The following is a 27,384-nucleotide window of genomic DNA, read 5'->3' as shown; positions in this document are numbered from 1 at the left end:
GAGCAGCCTATATTGCTAACAATTCAGACAACAAATGTAAAAGAACTCTTATAAAGTCTATCTGCTTGAGCAAAGAGGTAGGCTGTCTGAAGTCTATTCGAACAGGTAGATTTTATAAGATCTCTCTTACATTTATTTCGACCAGCAAAATTGTTAAGAATCTTTATCCTATAAAAGAGTGGCTTAAAAGAGGACGCAGCAGTTCATGGAGAGATGGACTGCAAGAACTTTGGACAACTGAAATTGTATAATTATTTTTTTTCTCTTTACTACCAATTGCAAAATTTTGTTTTGAATTACAGCAAGAATCAAGAGGAACTAGCATCACAACAAATTGTACATATGCGGTGACAAAGTATACTAACAAAAAAACATATGCCAACAATCCAATTGGCTAGTTGAGCCAAAATAATCAGAAGCCCAGTGAGATGAGCCTTCATGTGGTATTCAAAGCTCTGACCCTTCGCTCATCTGTTTTAATCACCACCAATCGCTTTAATGTCCTTCGTCTAACACCTAACCCTAGTTGATATATAATTGTTGGAGCTGTTCCTTCTACTATATGCTGCACGTAACATCATCTCATTTCCTCAATTCCTTTTAAAAGTAGCTGATGAAGGTAGAGCCGAATATCGCCTCCCAAATGGTTGTGGTTGAAGCACTCTGTATGTCAATATATACAAGAATTTCCACGGGAAACTGATCGTGGGTAGTCAAGCCTTGACTTTCTTCTCAACGTTTCTGCTATAATGGGCTGTAGGCACTTGCCTTCACAATCTCATGCCTGTGAATGAGCTAAAGCTGCCATCACCTTCCACTGAATGACAAAGATTCCGAGTCCAAGTTAAGAAGGGACACTGCCAAATTAAGCATCTGGCTCAGACTAGTTGAAGAAATAGGGAGATTCCAGCACATCTCTCAGATCAAAGTCTCCCCGCTCTGGTAAGGGAGGAAAGTTCAATGTGGGGAAAGTCTTCTGGAAGCTATCCAGCAACTGTGCGAAAAGGCGAAAACAAAAGCAATCATCAATGCCATGTCAACAGGCAATAAATAACACAGTGCAAAATAAGAAACTAATAATCACAAGTAAATAACAGAAGTAGAGATCTTCAATCATAATTGAAGGACTTTTACAAGTGAAAAAACCATACATTCTCTAGTATTGGTGCCTCGTAGAGTTCAACAAATTTTTCTCTTAGTATTCTGTTCATTTCATCAACATCACATGCGTGTGTCCAGTATGAATCATGGACTCCTGTAATCAAACATAGATATGACATAGTGAAATTTCAAAACACGAGTATGCATGTGTGCATTAACGAAGTATGTAACACGAAGAAAAAAAAAAAAAAAAAAGGAATCTAGTTTAAACCTGCAAAGTTTAGGCCAGCCTTTTTGCTGGCAACAGCGGTCATCATCATGTGTGAACCGTCAAGGGAGTGCACAAAATTTGGGGGAAAAGCTGTCCTCTGCCGCTTAACCATGACCTATTAAAGTTACCCAAAGGAAAAAAGTGATCAAATGATTGGTTCTTAGACAGCTTAAAACTCGCACTCATGAGATAAGGTTGATACTTTATGATCACAGATAGGATATGGGTTAGCATGTGGTTGCAGATAGCTCCCTTAAGGAAAATCATTATCAGATACATGAATGAAGAAAAAGATTCAGTGTATGGCTGAAGATGGCTCCAATGAGGAATATCAGATACATACAATACTTGTTATATGGCTTGATGCGGATCCCACTAGAATTTGTTTCAAATCTGAGTAAACATATCAAAGCCTGATTCATCTCAGATCCAAGCCTCTCTCTCTCTCTCTCTCTCTCTAGTTTAGACTTAAGAATTGATAATTCCAATCAGAATACCGTACCTTATCCCCATGACAGCCCTAATTAATTATGCATATACTTGGCATACATTCAACAATGTTCTTTTTAAGGCACCGAGATTAGTAAAGCAGACACAAGAAAAAGGATGAACAAAGCTACCTTGTCAGTTTCTCGTCGCAGTGTCAACACCTGAAGAGAAGTCTTAATCTGCATGGGATTCAACACAGCATCTTAATGACATACCAAATATTAGTATTGGACATATTTGTAATTGTAATAACAACTAAATAAGTAATATCAGCCATTTTTTAAGTTCTATAATTTTGTTAGAACATTACAAGGTGCCTTGTCAGTTGCCGGTAAGGTTGTACAACAGGAAGTCCAAGAGGCGTGGTCCATTGCACAGGCTGATTCTCCGAAGCTATAACCTGTTTGATGTTCAAAGTTAGCAGTCAGCAATAAAAATGCAAAAGCATGAGCAATGGCATTTAAGTTTTGACCCTATAGTTTAAAATTGCGAACATTGAGTTAAGAGACAGCTGCTATAGAATAAGTGGCTCACATAGCAACGAGTACATGTTTGACAACAGAGACAACAAACTTCTGACATTAGAAATTCCAAACCATACGTAGATGTTCACTAAGCACGAAGAAAAACATAATTGTGGATATCTGTCATACCAAATATAAAATTCCAGAACTTCACCTGAAGTTACTCATTACCTTGATCAGAACTATATAGTTCAGCATTATTGTGATGGCTGAGGTAAGGTCAAACCAAAAGCAACTAAAACAAAACAAAAAAGAAAGGAAAATAGAACCAGGGGCCCACACCGAATACATTCTTCCTCCCAAATGAACCAAATTAGGGCAAACATGAAGCTTCTCCAAAATGGTCAGCCATGAGGATCTCCTTAATTATAGGATGAAAAGCCTAACAAGAGGAATATCTTTAAAAGAAACTGCCAGGTGAACCCTTCCTTTTTCCCCCTTTTACCTCTCTAGCTAACATAATGTTTCACCAAAACCACGAGACATGAGGATCCAAATTTACACATTGAAAATCCCAATAGTAGGCAATAACAGAGGAGTCTGTCAGATCCAATTATAGTGAATAGAAAAAACATCATTCAAAGAACTGTTTTGCGGAATGCTAGAGAGATTCTTAGAACAGTAGCCTTTTCTAACCAGAAAAGAATATTAATACAGGTATATGCAAACTTAAAAAATAAATAGGAAAGAAAACAAATCAATCACACCAAAAGAAAAAGAAGAAGAAGAGGAAAATCAGACTTTTGTAGGAAAGATCTCTCCTACCCCCATAACAACTTTAAAGACACCCAAACATATATCAAACCTTCATCAAAAGAAGTGGAACACCCACACATTTAATGGTGTTGAGCTACTGTTGAGTTTACATGTTCATTATTCCAGACCTTGCATGAGTACTGTTACATTTAGCAATGTTTCTACTTCCTTTGTAGATTTTATAGATTTCTTACATCTTATTGTAACTCTTCAAAGGACCTTCTGTAGTTTTTATGCATCTTGCATGCATAAGTTCTCTCCTCACTCTAATAAAATTTCTTATTACATACATAAAGAATGGTTAAGGATGCTTGGATCCTAGCCTGCTGTATATCCATGTGCCAAATCCTGTCAAGAGGGTAACAGAATTGGAAATTTCGATGAAAAATCTGATTAGCTTTAGTACTGATGAAGCCATGAAAGAACATTTAGGTGGTTGACCAATGATAATTCGCTCTCAACATTTAAAACCTTAGATGCCAAGTATTTGTAAATTCATCTGTAGTTTTGAGCAAATATATGATCATTTAAATATACAGTTTCCTTTCCAATTCAAATACTAGGGAGAGAGACAAAGGGGAGCTGCATTTCAGAAAGAATTGTTTTGAGGCAGTCCAAATAAACCTTCCCAGCTAAGATACACATCAAAGTCATTTCAACCCATGTTAAAGGAAGGGTGCACACCAACAATTTTACACAGGAAAAAAAAAAGAACAAAAGGCCATAACTCTCTATTAAGGGAGCACTTAAGCATCTGATCAGGCTTCTCATGGCACATACATACATACTTAAATATATAACATACGAGTCAATGGTCGAAAAAGAACAGAACCCAGAAGGGGGGAGGGGGGAAAGCATCATTTGCGCATGTGCTTAAATTTCTCAGCTGTTAATGGTTACAGCATTCACAGACTTCTGTTGTAAGCAAGTAATCACAAGATTGATGACACACCTTTGCACAATCGCCAAGCCAACTCATGATACTTCTTGCAGCTTCAAACATCTCTCCTAAGGCAGTCAATGTGGTCTGCTCAGGCAGTGAAATAATCAGTACAAAGTCTAATATAAGCAGATAGAGACACAATGCACATATTAGCATGCGTGCACACTGTCACACGTGCTGGACAGATTTATTCTTTTACCTTTGCAGCATAACAAGATGCAGCAAACAGCTCGTTATCATCTGCAATGGCACAACGTTCCTTTAATCTCTTCTTGATCTGGTCACGGGCACCAATATAAGTGACACCATATACAGATGTCATCACTGTTTGCTTTACCAATTTCCGGTCCACCTAAGGATACCCAGTATTACAATATAGCGAATGGAAAGTCAAACTATTAGCATTATAATATAAAAAATTGCAATCAACTGGTTTCACCCAAAAAATTCCTTTTGATGGCAACTCCAAGCCATCTATTTTATATACGAGAAAATAGTTTTAGTTAAGTCATTAAAAAGTCTTCCTAATTTAAACAAATTACTACCACCCTATTAAAGTATATAATCTTGACACCAAAATATTTGACAAGAAATGACAGAAACCTGATTGATTAGAAGCCTCGCATACGTTGCATTTGGATCAGTTGCAGGATCTTTTTCCGCATCTCTCCTCATGATATCAAGTACTCTGCAACCACAACAATAAATTTCAATCACAGGTAATAGGATAAATGAGGGTACTGTTCTGAATCTGTATCTGCTAGTGACTTGAACCCAAGACCTCCTTTTCTTAAAGGGAGAGAAGTACTATGTGTCTACAAGGGCCAGCAGTAACATTAATCAAATTAGATTGATTAAAAAAAAGATTGCTTTTGGAAAATTTAGGCACTTGAACATCAGAATTACTGGCATCTTTAATTGAAACATCATTTTTTTTTTCTTTTTGATGAATTAATTGAGGCATGAATTTCTATTTTCAATAATTAATTGACACATATCATGAAGCATGCAAAAGTAAAACCATTTAAATAATTTAAACCTAAACTGGCAGACTTAGTTGAATTTGTTTAAAAACAGAGAATGAAAAGCAGTGGAACTTTTATTAATATGGCTGATATTGTAATGTAAACTCAAAAACATAACTGCTTATTGCAATTTAATCAAAATTTGGTGTCAGATATTAATACTGCCAATTCTCTTCATCCTTTAGAATACATCGATGGAGATATCACATAATTTGTGAACATGATCTTTCAAATATTTGTTTATACGATTCTGAGTTTTGGATCACCTCTTATGGCTTTTTGCACGACGCAAATGGTATACAACATAAACAACCTCAACAAGTCAACGAGGACATTTCTTAATTGAATACCAATTAAATAAAGCTCATCATTGATCTTTTTATACTAATTGAAGGAAGAAAATTGGTGAGGGGTAATCTTTTACTTTATTCTAACAGGAGAGTGTCTACTTTCAAAAACTTGATGTGACGTCTGAATGACAAAGCTTCATTTTAAAGCAACAATATTTAATAGTCATTTCCTTAGTTTTGTTTTTGTATGTATAAGGAACTTCTTTCCTCATTTCGTCTTGGTTAGGTTCTCATTTTCTTTATTCTTTCACAATTCATTGGAAAACATTTGTCCCAATCTTTATTCCTCTCGTGTCATAATATATTCTTCTTCTCCCACGAAAACATACTGTTACTGTTGTCCACAGATATGTAGCAGCTACTGTTCACACACCCACTTCAACTTGGAGGGGGGAGGGGGGGGGAAGAGAGAGAGAGAGAGAGAGAGAGAGAGAGAGAGAGAGAGAGAGAGAAATGCTTGCCTAGTGGCGATTCCTGAGTAAACATCTGCAGGTTTGTCTCCTCCAACAAGATTTACTGCAGCTGCTCCCAGCTATGAAATTAAAGCAATTTAATCAATAAATAGAAAAATTTACACAAGCATGTGTGAAGTACAACATACAGATGTTAGGCAAGAGTGCTGGAATTGAGTGTGGAAAGATTTAAAAACCCTAATATTTTCCGTGGAGGTGTTCTGATCAGCCATGAGGCAATATATGCAAAGAGCAGAGCCGTGACTTTCTCATGTAACTTATCTCTCTCTCTCTCTCTCTCTTTTCTATATCATCATGTAATTTATTTTAGGGGAAACTTCACTTACCACCCCTGCTCTTTCATCATTTTTGCAATCATACCCATAAACTTAAAGTGTCAATTTAGTGTATCCATCTTTTAATTTTTTCAATTTCACCCCTCCGTTAGAATTTTCCGTTAAATCCTAACGGATGGGTGTCAAAATGCCTAAAATACCCCTCCTTTTTTTTAGGAAAAAAATTGTAAGGATTTAGGCGTTGGTCAAGATTTAACGGAATTTGCAAAAATACACATGCCTGAATCTTTGAAAAAAAATTTATTTATATATATATATATATATATTTTAAAAAAAAATAGGGGTAATTTGAGAATTTTAACGGAAAATCTTAACGGAAGGGTGAAATTAAAAAAAATTGAAAGATTGATACACTAAATTGACATTTTTTTAAAGTTTAAGGGTATGATTGCAAAAGTGATGAAAGATCAGGAGAGGTAAGTGAAGATTTCGCTTTATTTTAAATGTTGCAAGTTTCAAACCTTCAAATTTATGGCCAAAAAGAACTTTTGACATAATATAAAATTAAATGTCCTAAAACCAAGCTTAAACTATTGTGCAGCTTATATGTACTGCATCTTTCTTAAATCCCAACAACTAGAGAAGCTTGTTACCTTGTCCCTTCCAAGAGCAGCATAGTGTTGTAAGCCATTACACGAACCATCCTTGCAAAAAAATAGAGGGAGAAAGAACAAAAAAATAAGACAGATGTATTTTGGGACAAGAAAATCAAAGCATGGGTTTTGAAGAATATGCATTTATATAAATGGTGCATGTGTGGGTGTGTAAATTTGCAAAAGCTAGGTATTCTTAATATAGATCAGGATTCCCTAGAATTCCTAGGATATATTTTTGATAAGTAATTGGATATATATATATAAAGTCACGAAAACTAAAAATATGCAAACAATCATAAGCAACTATACACTAAAAAGGGATATGCAAAAATAAGGCTTTTAGCTCCGCCACCGTCCACTCATTGTCTTCAAAGCTTCGGTCATTTCTTTCTCTCCCAATGCACCACATCGAACAGAGCAGGATTATCTTTCTCTCCTCAAATTAAATGGTTGAGATTTTGCCATATAAGCATTTATTACTTTTAAAATATGGAAAAATATTGTAAATATTGAAGTGATAAATACTGATATGGTATAATATCTCAACAATTTAATTTGAAAACAATAGTTGAGATTTGAAGAAATATACTCGGTAAAATATCCTAGAAAACAGTTGTTGAGATTTAAGGAAACCTACACGATATAATGCCCTAGGAATTCTAGGAATTCTAGATCCTCTCAATACTATATTCAAAATATATATGCCACAGTATCACACTTCATAAACTACATAGTAGTACAAAGTTCTCTTAGAAACCTCTTAAAAGAAAAAGGAACAGAAATATCTCTGTACAATTTTCAAGACTGTCCAGACAAACTCCTGTGCAAGATTAAACTGTATTAAAAGCATGTGTGACTTCAACAATTTATTAACATTGCAGTTGTCTATAGGAGGGCATTCCCTCCATATACTAGATCTTAGGAGCTGATAGTCTTTGAGTGCTATGAAGTTTTGCAGTCAATCTGAAACCACCACATCGGTGTGAAGTTCATAAAAAGAAAAATTACATTTTGAGATATTGTAACCTCACTTCTACAGAATGAAACACATGCAGAAGCAAGCCACATGCACACAGGCACATGAATGCTGCATAGAGAAGCATATGAATTTATGCATGAAAAAATATCCTGACTTTAGTTCCAGGTGATACAGTTGCACACATCTGTTCTTTGTGCTTACTCTTCTATTTTAAGCATGAAAACATACTATTTTGTCTTCAATTTAGATGAAAAAGTTTCCAGCAAGGAATCGAAATATTGGTTATTTCTCAAATGAATTAAAGTATCATGTACATAGACAATTATTACTTAACATAAATATTCCCAGATTAAATTTTGTGACCAGTGAGAAAAAGGTACCTGGTGGACAGGCATATGTGAAATACTAGTTTCTGGAGAGGAGCTTCTCAATGCTTCTGACAGATTGACACAAGCTGCCAGGCATTGGAAAGGATCCTCCGCACTCAACCACCACCTCCTTCCTTCAAGAGGCCTGTCTGCGGAATCGAAAATATCATCTAAATGGTTTTCAGTAAATGCCATCCGACCCTCATAAGATAACTTGTCTACACCACCAGCATACAAATTTGCCAAATGTATCTTCAACCACCGTAAGCCTGACTTTCCAAGAGGGCGTCCCTCTGCAAACTCAAGGATGCCTCGGCATAGATCAGAACCAAGATGGTTTAAATATGGGTGCATGGGGTATGCACGACCTCGGAAATCAAGGTTATGTGGATAGTAGAAGCCTTCCTCATCCTTCATCTTACGAGCAACCTGCTCCCAAATCAGAAGAATTAATACACAATCTGTCGGAACATTCAACTACACTAAATAAATTCAACTAATCAAGGAAGCTTCTTACACAAAGTTTGAGTTCTATATCACACCGCTGGGAATGCCTCTCACTATTCTCCTTTTTTGCAGTTTTAACTTTCCACCTCCATTTCCGAATTTCTGCTTCATCTTCTGTGCCTGGTTCCTCTGGCAGAGGAACCTATCTTGGAAAAGTGAAAGAAAAATGGTCAATAAAAACCAAAAGCATATTGCTTTAATGGTACAATTATTTTGAGTAGTAAGTTTCAGTTGAACAAAATGAGTTTCTTTCATTCAGAATGGTGGAAAAAAAATGCACCAATTGGAAAGGAAAAATAAATTGTTACCCACATCTTCACGGTCAACTAAGTCAGCAAGACCGCCTCCACTAGCCCATATTCTGTCTAGCACACCAAGTACCCTTTTGTTCACCCTCCATTTGGTATTTCCAAGAGTATCCAGAGCCTAGCATTAGGGCAACAGCCAAAAAGCCAAAGTGAGAGAGCTTCACAGAACAGCAAACATATGATCAAAGGACGAATTTTTCAATGCCTATCACAGAGGGCAATATAAGATATAGAACTAACTATCACACTAAGGAATAAATACAGATCAGTAACTAAAACACCAAAATCCAGAGAGCTCAGACCTCATAAACAGGTTCTAATTGATTTCTTGGAGTCCTCTTAACTGTTTCACGTTGTTGTTTTGCTCCATGTGTTCGCATAACATAGGATGGTAAAAACAAGTATGCTCCTTTATCGTACCTGCCAAAGCATTGCGAAATTTACTAAAAAACAACATAGGCTAGGCACACGACCCTGAAAGAGTACAATCTATCAAGCTTTCAAATGAACATTTTTTTTTTTTGATAAGTAAGAAAATTTCATTACAAAAGCGTAAGGCGCCCCAAGTACACAAGAAGTATACACAGGAGCAACTCAGCTAACCCACATAAAAACCCAAGAAAACCCACAAGGAACTACAAACCCACAACACCCAAAACCCACATGAGACCCAAAATACAATAATAAACCCCATCAATCACCCAAGATACAAAAGTAACCCCCCATATACAGAAAAAACCCAAGATACAAAGACTCCCCACAATACAGAATAACCCCAATAGCCCACATAAAAAACACAAGAAAACCCACAAGGCCACAACCCCCAAAACCCACATGAGACCCAAATTACAATAGAAACCCCCACCAAACACCCAAGAAGCAATAGTAAACCCCCAAAATACAAAAATACCCAAGATACAATAAAACCCTCCAAAATACAAAAAAAAACCCTAAGCCCAATAAAAACCCAATACCCACACAACCCGAACAAAGAAAAATCCCACCAGAAACACCCAAATCCCAAATAACAAAGAAAAAACCCAAGCTACAAGTAAAAAAATAAAAAATAAAATAAATAAATAAATAAAATAAAAATAAAAATAAAAATAAAAATAAAAAATAAAAATGCAGCATTTAAGTGGCACAACAAGCTATTTAAGCAGAAGATATCTCGAATATTTTGATTCTCTATTTTTTTGATCCACTGTCCCATATTCTTTGATTAAACAATATTTTTTGCCAAGAACCACCCCGAGTTAAATTGATCAAATAACCAGAAATTTTGATAGAAAGCTGAATGCCATACCCAGTCCAGTTTTGAGGAGGCACTAGCATAGGCATATACGGAATGACCATGTGCCTAGCCTGTTTGGACATAACAAAATAAAAATATTGTTACTCGTCATGGATAGAAAAGCATCCAATGAAATTCTTCATTGCACTTTCATAACAGTCGAATGAAAATTTTTACAAGAAGAAAGCGCCAACCAAAAACGATCAAATATGAGCAGTTCCAGGAAGCTAGTGGTCTACTTACAGTTTTCTGTAGTCCTTTGAAAACTAGTGGGTCGCATTCAATAACACCATATCTTCTGCTGCACTTCCTGTAAATAAGGTGGGAAAAAAAAAAAAGGCACAATTAAATATAGTGTGTATGTGTTAGAGAGAGAGAGAGAGAGAGAGAGATTCAATCTTTCTCACTGTGTTTCGCTCGTCACAGTTTTGAGGGTGTGTACAAATGCAGGCCGAATATCTGGTGGACTATCTCCTAATTGATCAATTGGAGGTTGTATATAGGCTGTTTCCGCCAACAATTGAATTAAGCGGCAGCCAACCTGGAAAGTACAAACACCTAGTTATAAAAACAACAACAACAATATGAAATCCACATTTACAAGTACAGACATCACAAACCTTAACGTGAGCTTCCTGACCCCAAGGTTTTGAGTCATCCTGTTCCTTCAATATTCCCCTTACTTGACGCACCTTTTGCTTATTCATCAGTTTAGTAACTTTTTTCCTTAAATTCTCTTGCTCTTTTGTCAGTTTCCTTTGTTCGTTAATCATGGGATCAGATTCACCTTCAGGTTTCTTATCTGTTGTGTTCTTATCAGATTCACCTTCAGCTTTCTTATCTGTGGTGCTCTTCTTCTTCTTCGTCTTCTCCAAAAACCTGTATATCCCAGCCTGGTGCATAACAGATGATCACATGCAAGCTTTTTACTAATAGAAAATGGCAAGAAACTGGACAACCTGCTTGGGCAAATTGTAAATCCATGTCCTTGTCCATAACAAGCAACAATGCCTTATGTGAAAGATGGTTCCATCGTGCCTTATGTAGTGTCTTTGGAGCCTTATGTGATGTCTTTGGAGGGAAATAAATGATCGATGTTTTGAAGACCATGAACCAATAATGGGGGAACTAAAGGATTTTTTCTTTAAGACTCTTTACCTTTGGACAGCTGCCTTCTACTCAAATAATTCAAGTTTTCATGTTTTTCTTGAGATTCTTGTATACTTCATTCATGTGTACTTGAGTTGCGTTTTGCACTTTTTTATAAAACTGCATGTACTTATAAAAAAATAAAATAAAATAAAATAAAATAAAAAAAAGAAGCAATAATGCCTCCCATTTCTTGATGATGAAAAAACTTAAAGTCACTAAACCTTTTTCATTAAAAAACTGAAATTTAGCTGCTGCAGGGCATTTTGGTGCTCATGGAGATATAGAGCAGCATTAAGGAAGAGATTGTAACAGTAAGAAACTAAGAAAAATCATGGAATTTTTGGAAGCAAGTTGAAGTTGGAAATAGCATAGACATAAACTCCTCAAGAGAAAGCCTTCAATCGGTTACTGAAGGCATCGTAGGGAAAAAATATCCATAAACCCGTGCTGGGCAAATACAAGCAGTTCCACCCACTGGAACTGTACAAGAACGTGACGAAGATAAATAACGTTAATGATCTTCTACTACAACAAAATGATTGAACTTGATTGCCACATATATTTGAGATCTACGCAGAGTCTGTAAGATGAATAATATAAAAAGATTATAAAAGACAGATGCTTTGTTTCCATTTGTTTGCCAGACTATACGTCCATCAAAGTCATCCATAAACATGAATGCTGAGGATTTGGTCGTACATTGAGAGAAATTACTTTCTACCAAATCAAAAGCAAACCAATTATCAAAATGAAAATCATAGGCATACGCACCTCCTGTTCGATTGCTTCGCCTATCTGGAGAGCGGCTTGCACTACCCTGGTACTGCCAATTCCTCCACTATTCGTCATCAACAACCCCATCAACTTATGCATTGTGATGACCGCCATCTTATCTGCAGGTAATTGATCAAAATGCGGATAATGAGAAGGTCTAGTCCTCTTTTGCTTGCTAGATTCTTGATCCTCAGCAACTGCATCGCGTAAGGGCTCAAACCAACCAAGAAACAGGGACTTCATGTAAGGCAAATTGGGTGCAAGCTTATGTTCACACATATCCGTCAGGAGTTCCTGGTACTCCTTGGCCGCGTCATCCCACGCCTCAGTCTCCATCTTTATCTGCCGCCTTCGAAGCGCAGTATACGCCCCTATCCCCATACCCGCCACCATTTTCTTCGGCCGCCTAGATTGAGATTCCACCACCCTGTCTTCTCTAAACATTTCCTCCATCAATTCTTGTACTTCATCGGACCCCGACAAGTCCTCCTCGGAAGCAATAGCCTCGGCAGCTCTCGCATAACCTTTCACACAGCTACAATTCCCGGAAAAACCAAAAGGGTTACTTGAATTTGCGGAGCTGGGTCTTCCCAATCCACTGTTTTGAGAAGATAACGCACCACTCCGACCAAAACCCATTACCGGAAGCCAATAATTTACGCATTTTGAGGCCTCGGAAAGTTTGATTTTCTCGAGAAAATTCAAGTCTTGAGAAAATATAATGGAACTAGATGAAGAAGAAGAAGAAGGCAAGCAAGAGCAAATAATCCTTTTGGAAGAATCTTGCCTGGCTAAATTTCTCCACATGTTTCTGTGGACTCTCTGCTTAATTGAGCAAGTAGAGTAGAGGAATCGAGCTCGTTGCTAAAAGTAGCAAATGAAAATATGAGAATGGGCATAAGAAATTAATATTCTCTTCGATTTTGATTTCCGGGAAAGGATGAGAATCATGAGATAGGAAAAATAATAATAATAATAATAATGGACAAGAAATAAATAGGAAAAGTGAGATCTCCGTGAAGGAGGAGAGCTAGAGAACAATGGAGCGCAGTTCGTAGCCGCCTTCAAAACCCTCCTTTCTGTTTATGTCATCCCGAGGTTTTAGAACTCGACCCGTGTTTCTGACCCGCTGAAGTTTACTGGTCCAATGCTCAAAAGCACCGCCTTTATTGGGCTGACCCAATACCTAATATGTTTTTTTTTTTTTTTCTTTTTTTCCCACCGAAAAAGAAGCCCATTTTTCTCTGCTGTTCTTTTCCTTTTTCTATTTTTTCCAAGGAGCTTTCTTTTTCTTTTTTCAAGCCTTTAGAATTTAAAGTTTTACAAAATAAATAAATGGTTTGAACAATGAGTCATAATGTCTAATACACTTTTTCCTTTTCTTTTTTTTTTTTTTTTTTTGTTGGGCATCCAACTTCTTACATTATGTTGTCGTGTTCTACAAAATAGTGAAATAATTTATACAAAGTTCGAGTAATTTTTTTTTTTTTCGGAGATACAAACGGAGAGGAGAAAGGGGTCAAGGCAGGTCTTTCTCACTCTTGACATGGTTGAGTAAGTTGCATCTTGCATAACACTATAATATATCGGGAGCAAATTAAGAAACGTCCCGTTCCTCTCATTTTTAAATAGTTACTTTTCTATTACAATAACTTTGCCCTCTTTGGGAACAATAAAAAGGCCAACACCTTTCAGATGGGTCTAGAGATAAATCACAAAGGAAATAGACAGCCATAATTCATAAATAGTGTCCAATTAGATTTGTACCATGCCCTCCCTCTATGATTGTATCATCGTTTTCAAATAACAATGTTGTGATGCTAACTCTAGAATGTAGAAGGCACATAAATTTATGATGTATTGAGTGGATATCCTTAATTTAGTTGGATTACCATCTTGGTAAATAGACAATCAAGAGACATTCCCTTTTGATTGCCTTTCCGGCAACAGCAACGTCAAGTTCAATAGAACAAAATCTCTCCATTTCATTTAATGAAATGAATCAATTTAATGCATGCTTTAATAGTGAATAATACTTTAATTACCATTGAATTTGTGATTGATCAATATTAAATTTTGATCGAATGGTAATTTTAAAAATCACCTCATTTTTTAAAGGACACAAAAATAACCCATAAGAGACAATGGTATCTTAAATCACCATCCACGCTTATGCATGCCCCAAAAGGTAATGAATTTAAGACTCATGCAGCACTTCTTTACTTTACTTTCTGGAAAACAAATGCAAGCCACTTATTAGAATTTCAAAATTATTTATTTTGTGCAAGTGCAGGGCTTGAATTGATTGATTTGAGTAGTACCAAGTACTAACTTTTGAGTTTTGGCCAAAGAAACTTTACAGTGAACTTCTATCAAAAATATGTTCTAAAAAGCCACCCAGAAATCAGATAGTATCTCAATGAAGAAGAAAAAAACAAATGAAAAGAGGAACACCAAAAGAAGAAATGCTGTCTTGCTAGTCAGTTTAAAGAGTGGACCTTCTTTAACTCGTACCAGAACCAAATTGACAGGAATTCATTTGTAAAACCTACAGGAAATTATCAATAGCAGCAAAACTATTTCTTTTCCCACGGGCTAATCAGCATCCCCTCACTCTTAACCCCCCTTTTATCTTCTCTTCTAATTCTAATGAAATAATGCCAAAAATTGTCCTCCAAAAGACACTTAATCACTCCAAGGGTCATTCTCTGTCCTTACTTCAGATGGTTCAATCACTTCTGCTTCTGAGGCTTCGCCGACTGTTGCACCAGATTCTGCAGCAGCATCTGATGCGTCAGCCTCTTCCTCTGATCTGCCCCATCTTCCTCCAAGGGCCATTGCCATCATCTCATAGATTTTATTTCCCAACTCAGCTGGGCTGTCGGGCTGTGTCATTCAAGGGAGAAATTCAGAAAAAGTCAAGCTACTTTAAATCATGCATACCACATAATAAGAGAGAAATTTTTGGTTGGCCCTTACTGAGAATCCACTGGAGATTAATGCTGTATCAAACAAGAGGTCAACAGCTCTCTTGGCATCGGTGCTTTCAGGTGCGTTCTTGCATGCAGCCTGCAAGTAGAATAACCAACATCATCGTAGGTCAGAATCAGGAGCAATTTTTTTTATTTTTTTTTTGGGTGGGTAAGATAAATATCATTAAAGCAAAATTAGATACACAAGGAGGGGGTTGGGGACCCCAACAAACACCCCCGTTTTTTTTTTTTTAACAAAAGATTAGAGTATTTCATTTATCAAAGGATAGTACTTTATTGTAAGAATTTTGTTTGTATTTATGACTTTGTAACCTCATAGCATGTGACCCGATCCAATATCTTGGCCTGACAGCCAAGAAAGGGGCCAACAAACCGGCAGTTTTTGAAGCAACCCAAGAGATGAACTGCTTGGAGAGAAGCCTGCAGCAGCAAGGAAGCGAGGATGGCATAGCAAGAAAAGATTGCTCGACATAGCTGGAAGTGATAAAGAGGATCTCCACTCCTATGTTCAGTGAGAGTGTTGCCCAGCAGTTGTTGCGAGAGGGACATCAAATCTTGCAGTCTCCATAGGCCAAATGGAGAGGCACCAGCTGGGGAGAAGGAGAGGTAAAGAAGAAGGTGGAGAAGAGAGGGGATATATATAAAAGCAACAGATCAACCACTTGGGGCGGCGGCTCATGATATCCACAAGTGATGGAGTTGTGCATGAGATGCACGTGCAGTGGGCAGAGAGGATGCAAGGGACGGAGAAGAGACAGTGGTGGTGGGAGAGTGTGTGGGAGGAGGCAAGGGTGGAAGACGATAGATCTGAGTTCCAAAAACCAAAAAGAAAAATGAAAAATGAAAGGGAGAAAGAGGGAGAAAGAGAAGGGAGGGGGAGGAGAGGGAGCAGAAAAATCTACCACCAGATCCAGTGGTGCTTACATGTGGCTTCCAAAAACCAAAAAGAAAGAAATGAAAAAGGAAAGAAAAAAAGGAGAAAGAGAAGGGGAGGGGGAAGGAGGCAGGAGCGAAAAAATTTACCACCAGATGCAGCAGGATGCCCACATGTGACTAGGAGAGATGTGGGATGCACGCGCAATGGTGGGAGGGCAGGGTGGAGGTAGGAGGTGGAGGGCAGTAAATCTAGCTTCCATAAACGGAGAAAAGGAAGGAGTGGGGGAGAAAAAAGGCGAGAAGAGAGGAGAAATCTCTACTTAGAGAGATGGAGAACATCTCCCTAAGAAAAAAGAGAGAGAAGTGTTCAGTTAGAATCAGGAGCAGTTATTATTCAACTTAAGTCTACATTTAGCACCCCCTTGGCTCCCTCGATGCTGCCGTGAGACCCAGCTTTGCAGTAGCTGCTGCTACCCTCAGGGACCACAAGGGCAACTTCCTCGCTGTGAGGACTCAAAAGCTTCCCACTTGGGGGAAGCCAATCTAGGAGAAGCACATGCTACACTCTTGCCAGCCAACCTGGCCTCCTCCCATGGCTGTTCTTCCCTTCTAATTGGAGGTAACTCAATGTTCACTATCAATGCCATCAAGGACCCTCATCTCTTTGAGGACTTGCTTCAGCCCCCATCATTTCAGATATCCGCCAGCACCTGCTCCCCCTAATGGAATGGACTGCTTTTAAATCTTCCAGATGGGCTAATTTCTGTGCACATCAAATAGCAAAACGGGCCGCTTCTAACTAGTATTTGCAAGTGTTCCCACTAATTCCCCCCTTCTCAACTCCATTAGGATTATGAGTGAAAAAGATCTCCCCTTATAATTTCTTTTCCCCTTTTTTTTTTTTAAAAAAAAAAAAAAAAAAAAAAAAAAAAAAAAAAGTGGTCTACATTTAGCACCGAGTTAAATGGTCTTACATTGAGATCTTTGATTATGGGATGATCTGGATTAACTTCCAATATTCTCCTTCCCCTCATGAACTCCAAACTAGAAGTATCTCCAAGAGCTTGAGCCTTCATCAATCTACAAAAGGGTGCAAAAGAAAATTATCAAACCATCATTGAATAAAGTATGATCAAAGAAAATGATCAAACCATCATTGAATAAAGTATGATCACCACATCTCGAGGATCAAGGAAACTTGTCATGATTACATATTGTGAACACTTTTTTTTGATAAGTGTTTTTTTGAACACATTGTGAACACTAAAAGCACGACTAACCTTTCCATATTAGCAGACCATCCAAACTTGCCCGAAACAAGCACACAGGGAGATGAGCTTAGACGCTTTGAGACTTGAACTTTTGCTACCTTATCACCAAGCTGTTGCTTTATCCAATCACATAAAAGATTGTATTCTTGCTGTGTTTCCCTTTCTTTCACCTCATCCTCATCACCTGGTATAAGACAGAGTCACAAGAAAGACGCACAACAAAATCCCAAGAGATACAAGAGTTAAGATTAAGTGTCATCAATAATCTCACAGGAAAGAAATAAAGTACTAACCAAGCTCTAAGTCTTCCTTGCTAATGTCAACAAATTTCTTTTCTTTGTAAGTCTGCAGGTTCTGGATGGCGACTTCATCTATAGGTTCAACCAAGTACAGGACCTAAAATATATATCCCATATCAGTAAACCGGAAAGGATGTAATATCAAATAAATTTTCCTATACAAAAAAGAAAAGATGCTTAGCTTACACTTCCGCAACTCTTTTTCCTTTACATACATAACTGAGAGTCTGAAGCTTCGTTTGGTACGCGGAATGGACATTTCATTATGCAAATGAATAGTTATTACTAGGAATGAAGAATGGTGGAATCGAATAGTTATTCTTATCCTTGGTTTGGTGACAATACATGCCACAATTGGAATTGAACCCAAATTACTAAAAGCCCCGCATAACTTCTGATTTTTCTAAAACTCAAATCTAAAAAAGAATTCAGAACGCGTTGAATCTGTGGGTGGCCGACCACCCACAAATTCAACGTGCTCTTAAGTTTTTGTAAAAAAATTGAAAGAAAATAAAGAAACTATGGGTTATTTTTTATTTTTTTTTGAAAATGTTGTCTATTCCCTCAAGAATAGCTATTCTCTTCATAAGGGAATAATTATTCACATGGGAATAGCTATTCCTAGGAATAAGTCCCTACAAAATAAAGGAATAGTCATTTCATTCCAATGGCCTATTCCGCGAACCAAACGAGCCCTTAGTCTAAGCCAATTCTCATTACAACAACTCACAAGCAAAAGACAATTATTTAGCATTAAATCTCAAATCAAGTTTTCCTTCAACCATTTCTAATTTAATTTTTGGGGAAAAAAAAAACTTCTCTGACAATTTGTCCTACAACCTCGCAACCCAAATTCCTTTTGTACATAATAAGCTTATTATGGCCAGACCAAAATTCACAAAGAATGCATACCTCAATGCCTTTTTGAACCAACTTCTCCAAGAAAGGAGCAGTCTTCGCACTTTTCAAGCTGTCCGTTGCCAAGTAATAAATGGCCTTTTGGTTTTCACCCATGTTTTCAACATAATCATCTAAGCTTTTTGGCTCCTCCTCACTTTTGGAAGTGAAGAACCGCAATAATGGTGCAATACGCTTGTGATTCCCAGTGTCCTCAATACATCCTAACTTTATGAACCTGCCGAAGTTCTCCCAAAATTTCTTGTAGTCCTGGAACCAACATATTTATTTTCTCAGTCCACAAAGAAGCCTCAAAAAAAAAATATGATAGACAAGGTTTAACTGATACAGACCTCTTTATTTTCACTTTCAGCGGTCTCTTGAATCATGTCAAATGTTTTCCGGACAAGTCTCTTTCTCATTATTCTTACCTGAAAGTATCAAACACATGGAGATAAGAAACACCCAATTATATCTTGATTCCAGGAAATCATAAACCACCAATAACTGAGACAGATACGCTCACAAATTGTAAACTGGTTCTACCATAATGTGCAAATGTATTTTGTGTATCTACATCAATGTTGACAAACTCAATCTTACAATTCGGCTTTCTTGAAGTATCTCTCGAGAAACATTGAGAGGAAGGTCATCAGAATCCACAACACCCTTCACAAAGCTCAAGTAGCGCGGGAACTGCAAATTAAAACGCCAAAATTTTGATCAAGTCCAAAAAGATATCAAATATTAATGCAATCAAGCATCAACATGCAACACATGCGTATTATCACATACAAGAAATCAAATCTCTTAAAATAAAATGGCTGACAACTAGTATTTTTATTCTTATTCGCAGAAGATTGAAAATGTAATTGCCAATAGTTTTTGGACCAAATGGCATCTGCTCCTCCTATTGGAGTAGAGGGCAAAACTATAAATTCAGTCCCAAAAAGCTAACAAGAGGTGCGTTCAACCATATAAAAAAAATTAAAAATGTAAATATCTTACAATTGTGAATTAATTAAAAACAATAAGCCTATCAAAAAAACAATCTTATTCTAAGGAAACTTACAAGGCAGACAAAATACTGACTATTGCTGTATTATTTTAAACCGTCACTCATTATAACTAAAAGGGGGAAACGCTTTTTTCTCCATTTTGTAGGATACTTTTTCCTACTAAAAATTTGGCATGTCATACACTTGAGGAAATGAGAACTTTGAATCAGTGTCTGATACTCATTATAGCACTAAACACTAAGAAATTTGTTTACCTAAAAGATTAAAAAGGAAGTATCATACAATTTTTTAAGACAACATTACATGGTAATTAGCCTGGTGTCTAACTGTTCATTGTTCTTAAGGATTCAGAAAGATGGTAAAGAATGTGTATTTCGTGTTTAATATTACCAACTAATAAATACTCCTCGTGTTGAAATATGACTCAGATTTCCATGTTCACATATGGTAGGTTTTTTCAGCTTGATATTTGATATCTCGTTGAGTGGTTTCAAAGCATTTCTTCTTGAAAAACACAACCATTTCCATCCAAAATCTCTCTTCTGAGTTGATAGTCTCATTCCAAAATTGCCATCATGTTGCTATTTAGATGCCTTGAAGCATCCATGTAGCATTATTTAGTTCCCTCATAATAATTTTGCTTCTTGCACTCATAAGCTTAAGACGGGCTATATTCCAAAAGTTAATAGTAATTTAGCTTTCTTTTAAGTAGAGATTTAAACAATATCTTTTCAGTTCAGCGAGCCACAAGGTCTGCTATTAAACTGGGAATGGATACATTACTCTTATTTTCAGCAGATATCCAACTACTATGTTCAACCGTGTGTATAAAATTATCCACGTAATTATTGTGATTATTATGCATATTATTACATGCTGTTAGAATGTCATATCTCTCCATGTATATATCTCTGACTATTACATTTAAATAAGAATGATTAAAAAATAGAAGCCAATGCCATCCTCAATGTCAAACCATACAGCTTTAATATGGAAGATTTATTGGTATGTTTATTAAAGGTGCGTTTGGGAATAGAATAGAATCAATATTCTGTTCGGGTTTTTATTAAAACCCGGTTTCAACCCAGTATTTTACCCGAAATTCAACTCTTTTTCAAAAAAATTCTTACTTTAAGCGTGGGTCCTACCTGACATCACCAAAAAACACCCACTAAACACAAATAATAATTAAATAATTTTTTTATAATAAATTATTATTATTTCAATCATTATTCCACACTACTTTTCATAAAACCAATCATTATACACAACTTTTCATACTTCCAATCATTTGCAATCATTTTCTACCATTAAAAAACACTACTTTTCAATCTAAAAAATCCAACACCCAAACACAATTTCAAAAAGAATTTAAATTTTATTCATCACCCAAACACATTTTCTTTGCCTCGAAATTCGCAAACCAAGTAAGAATTAAATTCTGATTTCAAAAATCCAACACCCAAATAGACCATAAACTTTTCAAAACTAAAAACACACTTTTCTCAAAACATTTAACAAACGATTCACTTTTCAAAACACTACTTTCCAAAGAACAAAACACTTTTCTAAAAACAAAACATGACTTTTAAGAGCACTAACAACAACTTCCCTAAGTCTTAATCCCTTCTCTAGATATAGGAAAATTTCCTTAAAAAAACCCCTTGAATCAGATTCTCTTGTTCTCTAAACTAAGGAAACAATAAGGGAACCAAAAGTATACCCTAGATCTATGGAAGCAAAAGTGGTTCCCTTAACATTATTTTAATATAAAAAACTCTCTTTCCTCTAGTATTTGTTTGAAACAATATTTAAATGACTTATCTTTTCTCTCTCTTTCTCCTAGCATTTAATTTAAAGTATATTTAAATGGTATAAGAAAAGGATAAGTAAACTATTGTGGAGTGCATTTAACTAGAGAAGCAAAAAGTGATTTAGTTCCATAAATTGAGAAAAAGTTTAAGGAAAGCTGTTGCTAGTACTCTGGAAAAAAAAATTTCAAACCATATAGGAATATGTTGAGAAAACAAATGTGGGGGAAGAGACTAACTTATTACTTAAAAAAAAAATGATAAGTAATGTCAATTCATTAATAATGCGTAGAGAGGTGCAACCCTAATACACAGAAAATATACAAGAGTTCCCCTAATAAGAAACGAACAGAAAATAGATTTAAAAAATCTGCATAACTAAAAACATTCAAAAAAATAATAATAATTATTAAAAAAAAATAGAAAGGTGGCCGCATGGCCACCCCTTCAGGTCAAAGGTTGCCGCAGGGCTACCCCCTTCCGCTAACAGTGGCCACCTTCTTCTTTGGGGTGGATGCGAAACCCCCTCTATATTTTTATTTTTTTTCAATTTTTAAATTTTTTTATAATAAGAAGTCATGCTCTTCACCTAGAAAAAATAAGCATGTGTTTCCTCAAAATAAACATGCTCAGGTTTTGTTTCTATAAAAACAAAACACTTTTCAAAAAATTTACTATCAACAATTTTCTTCAATGGACCCCACAGAAAATACTTTTCAAAAGTGGACCCCACAGAAAACAATTCTCAACTTTCTGTCATATCCAAAACTTTTTCAAATCAAAAAGACAAAAAACATTTTTCAAAACATTTAACAAACATAGCTTATATTTCTCTTCTAAAATTCGGACATAATAGTTGCTTTCTACCAATTTTCTCCAACCTATAACGAATTAAGTTTCCAGTACAAGTGGTTAGAGACATCATTGACATAAAACTCTCAGCACAAGGAGCAATTTCATCAAAACTCAAGTTAATGTGGTAAAACTTACCAGCTCACCATCAAAATCATCTGAGATAAATACGCGCTTCACATACAAACGTATATTTTTTGTTTTTGGATTAACCACATCGTCATTGTTAAGCGGGCCCATCCCAGGAATATAGAGGACACTTCTAAACTCAACCTCACCCTGCACATTTTTCAGAGCAAAGTTAAATTTGTAACTACAGATATCACTGTACATAAATAATTAAAACAAGAAATTATACATACCTCAGTGGTGAAGTGAGTGTGTGCAAGTGGATCCAAGAATTCATTAAAAGTCTTCTTGTAGAATTCATGGTATTCATCCTTCTGGATTTCCTTTGGATTCCGCATCTACAGCACACCGGGATAAATAAGCTATAGGATATGAAAATAAATGCACGTATTTTTATTCTTTTTTTATTGATAAGTAAAACTAAATGCGCATGTGGTCAAGAGACTATGCAAAATGCAAGCTATTAAGCCATATCTCTATAAAAGAAACTTAGTGCCATATATAATGACCTTGGAAACCAATACAGCTTAAACTCACCCAAATTGGCTTTGTCTCATTGGCTAATTCCCAGTCCCAATACTTTTCAGTTTTAGTCTTCTTTTTCTTCTCGCCCTGGACAAAAAATACAGTAACATATCAAATCCATATTCAGAAAGAAAAGTGCAATGCCCACAGTCGGGAAAACCATGTTAATTACCTCTGGCTTTGATTCTTCTCCTTCTTTTGGTTCTTCCTCCTCTTCCACCTGCACATGTTCAAGTTGGTAAAGACTGGATGACAAGCAGTTGCTTTATTGTATTCAAAACAAAGGTTTCTTAAACCATGACTGATGAAGAGATACATACAGATTATATCATCTGAGATCAAGTCAATGGAACAAAATAATCAAGTAAGGCAAAATGGCTTAGAAGAAAAATCTTAAGAGTGGCAACTATTTTGATAACCAATACTCAACAAATTATGGGTAACACCACTGTTTGTCACTAGCATAAAGTAAAGTAAAATGTAAGGAAAAAAGAGAGATAGAGGACAAGTAGCTACTTGTTTTACAATTAGATAAACATACTATGCACATATGCAATATTTTCAATTTCTTCAACAACCTTACTCGTGAGAGGGAAGAGTTTAAGGTATCTCACCTCAACAGTCCTTGATTTTTCTTGCCATGTATAGATGGGGAAGGAAACAAACTGAGAATAATTCTTCACCAAACCCTGAATCCGAGCTGGGTCTGAGAATTCATACTTGTCATCCGGCTGCAAGAGAAACCACAAAATGAGGGTGCTTTTGGCTTTCAGGAAGCTTATATTTAAGAGAAAGACGCAATCATATTTTCTACTATTAATTTGTGCACGGCACAGGATGATGGACTATGCTGATTCTCTTTTATTTCCCTGCTAACCTTCCAGCAACTGCCAATATACCCTCCTCATTCGTTCCACATAAATGCAAATAGCATGGAATAATAACAAGGAGTCATTAAGATAAACAACAAGATCCAACATCTCACAACGCTCCATTTGCTAATTTTCTTTCCATTCAAAGAAGAAGAGTCTGACAGGCACACGCAGAATTTCCATCATCTATCTCATTAGAAAATAAAAGAAGAGCTGCATACTCTTAAATAGAGTGTGATCTGTGTTCCACGACGTAGGAGCTTTTCAGGATCAGTTTCTTCCTTGATCACATATGAGCTACTGTCAGCTACAGCTTCCCAAACATACTGCTTATCTGATCTTGGGCTCTTTGTAGACACAACAACCTAATTGTGTACAATGTATACAAATTAAACCCAGTTATTGGCCGCCCAGATAACCATTCACATCAAAAGCTTTAAACAGGAACAGAAAATTCCAACAAGAGTATAACTTAATTATGCTAATCACCTTCTCAGCAACAAGAAAGGCAGAATAGAACCCCACACCAAATTGACCGATCAGACTATTGTCTGCCCCAAGTTCCTGATTTTCCTGACAAAATGAAAGGCTGGAACTGTAAGCTTCAAGAGCATAAAAGAAAATAATTGCAGAGGAAAAAATGTGTAGAGTAATGCAAACCACAGTTATATGCAGTTAGAGTACCTTAAGAGCCTTTAAGAATTTTGAAGTACCACTTTGAGCAATAGTTCCAAGACAGTCAATGAGCTCTTCTTTGGTCATCCCAATACCAGTGTCTCTGCAAATTCAAGAAATCCCATCTCAAACAACCCCACTCAATTATCCAGGAAAACACTCAACTATAATTTAGCTTCACCGTACGTTATGCTGATAGTCCCATTGTCTTGATCAGGTTTGATACGTATCTCTAGCTCACCAGCATCTCCAAGCAGAGAGGGTTCGGTCACACTTAGGAATCTCAACTTGTCTAAAGCATCACTTGCATTACTGTAACAGAAGAGGAGTGTGTGAACATATAGAACAAAAGAAAATATGACCAATCTCAGAATACCCATCCCCTCATACTCACAATTCCAAAACCGAATAATATATGAATCACACACTTTCTGAAGATGAGAAACACAAAACGCAGCCTTTCCAAATAAGCAAAGTGCTCCTCATCTAAAGCACGCATATTACGGTTTACTTGACACACTAGAGTGTATATAGTACGAGCAGAATGCGAGATTAAGTATTTCAGTACAGAATGTATCACCGGAAGTGCATTTGACTTGGAAATAGTATATCCTCACCTCACGAGCTCTCGAAGGAACACCTCCTTGTGGCTGTACAAACTATGAACTATCAAATCCAATAGGCGAGTGACCTGCAATTTGTTTCAATAAATCAACTTTCAATTCAATACGCATTACAAATTGAACCCTCAAAATTCCAGGGAAAAATAAATAAATAAAAAGTAAATGGTCCAATCATTTATCAAGTTAACGACCTCTCTAATTCTACAGAACCCACAAATTCTCCAACTACTTTTCTTTATTCAAGAAAACCCAATTAGCTCGTAGGATTTATGCCCGAATCTTTAACTTTTAGATTGAAAAAGTTAAATTCTCATATTCATTTTCCTCAAAGATAAGGGCAAAAAAAACTGATATTACTTTCAGTAATCTCATCATTTTTGCGCACTGTTATGTGATTGCTAAGAAGCAGTAAGAAAAACTAAAAAATTGGAACAATAGCAAACTTTGATAATTGGGTGGAGTTGCAGTTGTAAAAACTCCGATTTCAACTTTCACTCCAATACTTTCTCAGAAACCAGACAGGGTGTAATACCATGTAAACGATATACAAATCCAATTCACACAAAACTCAATGAAATTAGGAGACACCCACCTCAGCTTGGTACTCAAACTTCTCACCAGAAGTCTCAGAAGCCTCTTTCTCGGCCACGGCGGCCTCGCACCGAACATCGATTTGACTGTTCCTTCTCTCAAGCTTCCACTTCAATCCAGCATAACAGAGGCCCTTTCTGTGACCATTTTGTGGCACAAAAGCACTTCTCAGATTCAAAACCCTGTTGCTGTTTCTCACTAAAAAGGGAGATGAGGAGGGAAGTGAAGCAAGAGAAGCAGTGGCTAGGCCTCTGCTTAGAACTGGAGCCATTGAGCCCTATAAAGAGTTAGAGAATGAAGCTATAGAAGAACTATATTTTGGGGGCTTCGTTATCTTATGTGATGGGGGGAGAGTGAGAATTTTGCAAAACCCTTCCGAGGGTTTTAAGAAGGGGATGGTGGAGGGTTCTAGAAATAGCGCGAGGATATATTGAAGGGGCCTTGTGTTTGGAGCTATCTGTGTGGAATTTGTAAGGCCTGGATGCTGCCATTTCACTATTTCAGCGTCCACAATATCCGCTTCATTTTTTATTTTATTTTTCTCTTTTAATGCATAAAAAATTAAAAACTATCTTGGAGAGTTATTTGTTTCATCACTTTTTAATTTCAAAATTCAAGAATCTCAGAATGTTTTGGTGATTTTTGTTTTTCAAATAATGTTTTTTATAATTCAAATTCTGCTCAAATTTTATCTAATTATTTTTAATTTTGTCTCAAGTTTTCTAAATCAACCAAGCATAATTTCAAAAAATAAATTTTCTAGATATTCGTAATTTTGATATTTTTCAAAAAAAAAAAAATCGCACACCCAAACAAACTCTTTAAACAAATAATATTGTTAAACGTCTTGCCAGACTGTAACTAGTATGTATATACAATATATTAAAACTAAAAAGGAAAACTTTACTTATATTGATCCCTCAAAAATAACCGGTTTTGTAATCATAATCTCGGTCTTTGAAAATTACAATATTAGTATCTCATGTTTCAACCCTTTTAATATCACTTCTTCTTTCTTTTTTTGGTTGTTAAAATATTCTAAATACCATTTTTTAAAAATAAAATAAAATTCTGGTTACCCATTGCGTGACCATTGTAAGTCAAAGGCATTTTTTATTTTTTACTCTTTTTATTTTTTATTAAAAAGAAAGTTATGATTACAAAATCGCTTATATTTTTGAAAGTGTAAATGAGGTTTTCCGAAATTAAAAAGCAATGATAATAATTGTAATTATACAAAAGAAACTAGGCATGGCTTTAACAAAACAAACGTGATATATAGTATTGTGCTTCATGAATAATAAATGAAATGGCGTTTTTAAAAATAGAAGTTAAACCGTAATTTCGCCAAATGTTTAATTAATTTTTAAAAATTGCATTTTTATTAATTGTGTTATAATATCGTTGATGTACCACATAGTAAATCTCCTGGTGTTAGGCCTCCCCTAGCTGTTAAATTGCCCCATCTTTGGTGCAACCCAACCAGGCCCACTGTCTTTGGTGTACCACATAGTAAATCTCTTAGTGTTAGGCCTCCCCTAGCTGTTAAACCTGCCCATCTTCAATGCAACCCAGCCATGCCCACCGGCAATGAAGCCTACAAGTCCGCCGAAACATTATCCATTCTAGGCCGACCTAGCATGACTTTAACTAGGCCGATCAAACCCAATTGAAATACGATAAACGGGCACATAGGGCATAAAAGA

The 27,384-nt window shown here is 36.2% G+C and overlaps 2 protein-coding genes across 2 annotated transcripts; both read right to left on the bottom strand.

Moving 5' to 3' along the window:
- Positions 1-228: 228 nt before the first annotated feature.
- LOC133870097 (DNA-directed RNA polymerase 1B, mitochondrial) lies at positions 229-13,328 on the bottom strand. The gene is made up of 19 exons (XM_062307147.1): positions 12,243-13,328; positions 10,940-11,212; positions 10,727-10,860; positions 10,563-10,629; positions 10,332-10,390; positions 9,328-9,445; positions 9,030-9,143; positions 8,728-8,859; positions 8,223-8,639; positions 6,861-6,911; positions 5,921-5,991; positions 4,688-4,772; positions 4,284-4,436; positions 4,094-4,168; positions 2,172-2,261; positions 1,993-2,040; positions 1,373-1,487; positions 1,152-1,255; positions 229-994 (listed from the first exon to the last, which is right to left on the bottom strand). Exons 1-19 carry the CDS (start codon positions 13,050-13,052, stop codon positions 884-886), a joined length of 3,027 nt encoding a protein of 1,008 aa, XP_062163131.1. The 5' UTR covers positions 13,053-13,328; the 3' UTR covers positions 229-883.
- A 1,394-nt stretch (positions 13,329-14,722) lies between these two features.
- Positions 14,723-26,113, bottom strand: LOC133870087 (heat shock protein 90-5, chloroplastic). Its single transcript, XM_062307136.1, has 19 exons — positions 25,680-26,113; positions 25,082-25,155; positions 24,651-24,776; positions 24,474-24,567; positions 24,279-24,362; positions 24,011-24,154; positions 23,532-23,648; positions 23,090-23,137; positions 22,930-23,004; positions 22,626-22,730; positions 22,402-22,542; positions 19,185-19,277; positions 18,935-19,012; positions 18,597-18,851; positions 17,679-17,781; positions 17,395-17,569; positions 17,089-17,194; positions 15,225-15,314; positions 14,723-15,131 (listed from the first exon to the last, which is right to left on the bottom strand). The coding sequence occupies exons 1-19, from the start codon at positions 25,947-25,949 to the stop codon at positions 14,931-14,933; spliced, it is 2,379 nt and encodes a 792-aa protein (XP_062163120.1). The 5' UTR covers positions 25,950-26,113; the 3' UTR covers positions 14,723-14,930.
- Between the last annotated feature and the right edge of the window lie 1,271 nt (positions 26,114-27,384).

The sequence above is a fragment of the Alnus glutinosa genome, chromosome 1, assembly GCF_958979055.1.
Source record: "Alnus glutinosa chromosome 1, dhAlnGlut1.1, whole genome shotgun sequence".
NCBI lineage: Eukaryota > Viridiplantae > Streptophyta > Magnoliopsida > Fagales > Betulaceae > Alnus > Alnus glutinosa.
Note: the sequence above shows the minus strand (reverse complement) of the source record. Positions and strands in the feature narration are given on the sequence as shown.